The sequence below is a fragment of the Lotus japonicus genome, chromosome 5, assembly GCF_012489685.1.
Source record: "Lotus japonicus ecotype B-129 chromosome 5, LjGifu_v1.2".
NCBI classification, from domain to species: Eukaryota; Viridiplantae; Streptophyta; class Magnoliopsida; order Fabales; family Fabaceae; genus Lotus; species Lotus japonicus.
The window spans coordinates 25,162,189-25,167,353 of record NC_080045.1 but is presented as its reverse complement, the minus strand read 5'-3'; the positions used below and the strand labels follow the sequence as shown (position 1 = coordinate 25,167,353).

Sequence of the window (5,165 nt, the reverse complement as noted above, 5' to 3'; positions counted from 1 at the left end):
TCAACTGCAACTCTTTAGCATTGTCAGTGCGAACCATCTTGATGACCTTCCCAAATTGTGTTTGCACCATCTTGAAAAAAGCCATAATTGCAAGTGGTGCCTCAGATTTATGCTTGATGAGAAAAGTCCAAGTAAACCTCGAGTGATCATCAACAATGGTCAGGAAAAAACGATGGCCAACATGAGTGGGAACATGAAAAGGTCCCCAAACATCACAATGAATTAAATCAAAAGAATGATTAGCAAAATGATTTTCAGAAACAAAAGGCAATCGTTTTTGCTTTGCAAGAGGACAAACAGGACAAACATTTTCATTAATAGAAGATGGAATCTTACCATGAATAGTAGAAGACAACAAACTTAGCCTATTATAGGAAGGGTGCCCTAGGCGTGCATGCCATAATGCAGCAGTACAAGTGGATTTGTTACAATGAGAAGGAAAAACAGATTGATTACAAAGAGAATTCAAAACAGATAAAGGTGAGGTTGATGCACTAAAAACATTGTTGGAAGATGCGTGCAAGTAGTAAAGACCATTGTGGGTGTCACCCCTGCCAATCGTCTTCAATTTGTTTTCCTGTATCACAAAAGTTTTGTGGAAAAAATGAATTGAATACTTTGGATTTTCTAACAAAGCACTAACAGACAACAAATTGACAGTGAATGTAGGCACATAACAAACATTGTGAAGAATTAGAGAATTCCCTAATTTGACTGTACCAATGTGAGTGACTCGAGCTTTTGTATTATCAGGCAAAGAAATGGTATGTGAACGAACAGAATGATATGACTCAAAACTAGAAAGGTGAAAACAAACATGACAACTAGCACCAGAATCTAGAATCCAAACAGAAGTTTTGTGAGAAAAATCAGAAGAAGCAGAGAAAACAAAACCTTTAAGATCAGTTGGTGAAGGAATCTGCAGAGGCTCAGAAGTGGACGAAGAAGGCATCGGGGAAGTTGCAAGTTGTGCAGTCAGCAGAGACAGTAATTGTTGATACTGACTTGATGTAATAGGAGGATCCTGAGGCACTGATGATCCAGAAACTTCAGATGAATCAACATGATGAACTGCAGAAGACTTGTTCTTGAAATTGAGACCTGGCGGATAACCATGCTTCTTGAAACAACGATCAACTGAGTGACCAAGCTTTCCACAATAGCTACAAAGAGGCCTGTCACGATCCTTCTTTCCAGATTTCCCAGAGTTTGTGGCCTGAGCAGCAAAAGCAGAATTCAGATCAGCAGATCTGGCAGCAATCTCGCGTTGTTTCTCCTCTTGCAGGACCATCGAGAAAACGCGATTCATAGGAGGCAAAGGATTCATCAGCAAAACATGACTCTTAATCTGATTATACGAATCACTAAGGCTCATCAGAAAGTGCATGATCTGTTCTTGTTGAAAATAATCGAGCAGAACTCGATTTTCACCACAAACACAGCTTCGTTGAGGAAGATAATCTTGCAATTCATCCCAAATCGCCTTATGTTTGGTGTAGAACTGAGTCACAGTGAGCGATTCCTGTTGAAGATTCAGCAAATCCTTCTTCAACTGATAGATCCGAGTACCATTAGGTTGATGAAAACGATCTTGAAGATCTTGCCAGATCTCCTTTGCAGATCGACAACAGATGACACTAGAGACGATGTCCTTGGATACACAGTTGAGGATCCAAGACATGACCACATGATCATTACGAATCCAAGACTGGAGAAGCGGATCATCATCTGCAGGTCGTGGAAAATCACCATTGATGAAACCAAGCTTGTTCTTCACACTGAGAGCGATCATCATAGAACGATTCCAGGAATTGTAATTCTCGCCATTGAGAGGTTGAGACACAAGAATCAAGCCAGGGTTATCAGAATGGTGCAGAAAAAACGGATTGGAGGAATTCTCCATGATCCTGAAGCTCGTGTTGCAGAGGCAAGCACGAAGAAGATGAAGAAAAACGCTCAAAAAGAGCGATGAAAACAGAGACGAAGCGGAAGAAAATTCAGAGTGCTCTTGATACCATATTGAATCAGAGAATTGTAGAATGAATTTCTTATCTTATTCAATGTACAACTATGCTATTTATACAGATAAAGTAACTATCAAAACTGAACCTAACAGCTCATGCCAGCTGTATCTAACTGACTAACTACCTAACAGCTCATGCCAGCTGTATCTAACTGACTATAACAAATTAAGTAAAACTAATTATCAGTTAACTTAACAAACTAACTAATCTAGAATCAGATTAATACTCCAATAGTTGATGAAATGAGGAGTCTTCAATGTGGCTGAAATGAGTGAGAGGCAATTTTTTCAATATATATTAAAATTAAAACTCCCAATCTGTCATGTTCTGCACTAATTAATTAGTTTGATATAGTCGCTTATAGAAATTAAAATTAAGCTTATTGAACGAGAAATGAGGAGTTCACACCATTCCACCCACATTCGTATGAAATAGATAAAAATAGAAGAGGGATCGAACAGAAATAAGAAATACTAAGAAATATGATGAGTGATCGATGTGACACAAAAATGAGAGATAAAAAAAATTAAGTGCAAGTGAGACAAAAGAGTTAGTGCGTGTAAATGTATTAAAATTGTTATTAAATTAAAAATATTTGATAAAACTAGTTGAAAAATTAATTTACATATTGTAAAGAGTTTTACACATGCATTGAACCATGCATATCACTTTATTTTCAATTTATATGCTTTTAAATTCAAACTTAATTATTTTATGGCAAGTTATATTGATGAATCCTAACTAAAGATGTTAATGGGTCCAAGTGGGTATAAATAGTGCATAAATATCATCAGTTCTGTAAGTAAAAATCCACAAACATAGCCGCTATTTACTCACGTGCATGGATATTCATTAAGTAAATTTTTAATGGGTTCTAAAATATTTATGAATATCCATGTTTACCTGAGATTATATATTTGTGAATAGTTATTAAGAAAAAGTAAATTAAAATTAAATTTTACATAAATAATTTTTTTAAATTACAACAATGTCATAATGTTAAGTCCAAACACAAATTTATTAATTTTCTTGATTGTTTAACTTATATACCTATTTATTTAATTATTAATTAGTACATATAAAAATTGAAATTATGAAAAATCGTTATGTATATTTAGGAGCATATCATATATAACTATATAAGGTACCAGGTACCCGTGGGTAAGAATATAACATAGTAGAGAAAATATCCATTAAATAAATTTACAGGCACTACCAGAAATTTGCTCTTTAGCGACGAATTTAGTGACCGAACTATTTCAATCACAAATAGCGACTGATTTTACCGACCACAAGTTTGTATCCGCGGGTATATGCGTGCATTAGTAATTTTGATATCTCTAATTCTAACACTACAATAATATTGGCTATTACAGACGGCTTATTACATATCATCAGAAATCTATCGACAACCCTCGTTAATACGGACAACCTAACCAGCGGTACGACCTGTTTCCTCATGAAAAATAAAAAAAAAACAATAGTGATGTTAGTGTCGTCAGTACGTAGCAAGAAGGCTTGGAGGTCAATGGTGGGAACATTTGGAAGGTGGGGTTACCGACGTCCTTTTCCGAAGGTTACACTCTGTTTGGTAGAGAGGAGAGAGATAGGAAAGATAAATTAAAGTAGAGAAAAGAGAAGTTGAGTAGAGAGAAATATGTGAGAAATAGAGTAGATTTAGAGGTTGTTTGGTATGATAAAAAGAGAAAAGTGATAGAGAAGAGAGAGATATACCTTATTTATTTAAAAATACTTTTATTTTATTTGTGGTGCATTTCTGGCGGTTTTTGACACATTTCTGGGGGTGTCAGACCGCCAGTAAACTAATAAAAATATAAAAAAAATGACAGGCCAAAATGAACGAATACCGGTGGTTTTTGAGAAGTTTATAACGGTTTCAGACCCCAGAAAAGTACGAAAATCTGGAAAAAAAAATAAAAAACAAGCATCAACCCAATCTCTCTCCAATTTGGAGAGACCCAAAAAAGTGATGGGTCCCACCATTTTTTCACCCTCTATCTCCCTCTTCCCTTCCACCAAACAAGGGTGTTTACCCTATCTCTCCCCTATCTCTCTCCTCTATCTCTCTCTTGCCTATGTCTCTTCCACCAAACATAGTGTCAAAGTCGTCATGAGTTTACCACCGACCATTTTCCTATGGGTTCAGTCGTTGGTAAAGTAATCAATCAATGCCATTATGGCACCACCCAATTAAAGACGATTTAAACCATTAGTAAATTATCCTTTTCATATGTTATCAAAAGTTTGCCCAACGGTTAAATTCGCCGATCTATATAGAGAGAGAATTTGGTTGTCACATTCAACACACCTTACTTCTCTTCTCTTTTCTTTTGTGTTGAAGCTCTTTAAGATTTTACTCATGATCAAACTTAGGAATTTATGCTTATTATATAGATCATAATATAATGTGTGAGAATGTATAAATTTAAAACATTGTTAATATTAATTACATTATTTGACTACAATTTAATAGAATTCATTAAGTTTAAAACATTGTTCATATATATTCCAAATGTAATCAAATAAATATATATATGCATATATATAACATTTTTTATATCTTCACTTGAATGGTAACTGATTATATTTGTAGGTATATATTTTTATTATATTGAGGATGATATCTTAGTTTATTGATGTTATGTATGTATTTTTTTTTTACAGCAAAATGAATCTCTATTAATGAAAGTAAGAAAATACTGGGAACAGGCTCTCCCAGTTGAGTCACTGGCAAGAAAAACAAAGGGGAAGAAATAAACAAAGAAACAGGACAAAATAAAAGCAATACACAGGCTACAAGTGGAAAGCACAAGCAAATATGTTAACTGTTAAGCATGTATTGCGGCATCAAAAAGCTTAATTAAATGTAATCAAATTCATTTGAGTAGAAATTTTAACAAACAACTTTCTAACAAATCCTCATTTTCCACTTCGCTTTCATTCATTTTGAACATTTCGTTCAAATCTTTGATGCAGTGTTTTTCGGAGTTGAAATGCTCATTCAAGTCTTGGATTAATCATCAATAGAAGAAAGTGGACCATGAGCTTTATTGGTAGCTTGGGTCAATACAGTTTGTTTTTCTGTAAATGAGTTAGATCACATTTTTTAGTGTTTCTACA

At 34.5% G+C, this 5,165-nt stretch overlaps 1 protein-coding gene across 1 annotated transcript; it reads right to left on the bottom strand.

Annotated features, from left to right (window-relative positions):
- Nucleotides 1–337: 337 nt before the first annotated feature.
- Nucleotides 338–2,031, bottom strand: LOC130720411 (uncharacterized). The gene is made up of 2 exons (XM_057571053.1): nucleotides 895–2,031; nucleotides 338–577 (listed from the first exon to the last, which is right to left on the bottom strand). The coding sequence occupies exons 1-2, from the start codon at nucleotides 1,901–1,903 to the stop codon at nucleotides 546–548; spliced, it is 1,041 nt and encodes a 346-aa protein (XP_057427036.1). The 5' UTR covers nucleotides 1,904–2,031; the 3' UTR covers nucleotides 338–545.
- Nucleotides 2,032–5,165: the final 3,134 nt, after the last annotated feature.

Bases quoted from the DNA above. Each gene is read 5' to 3' on its own strand.
- LOC130720411 (XM_057571053.1), bottom strand. From the start codon at position 1,903: ATGGAGAATTCCTCCAATCCGTTTTTTCTGCACCATTCTGATAACCCT. The intron at 578-894 runs GTTTTGTTTTCT...TTTGTGATACAG, and splicing joins TTCACCAACTGATCTTAAAG to GAAAACAAATTGAAGACGAT.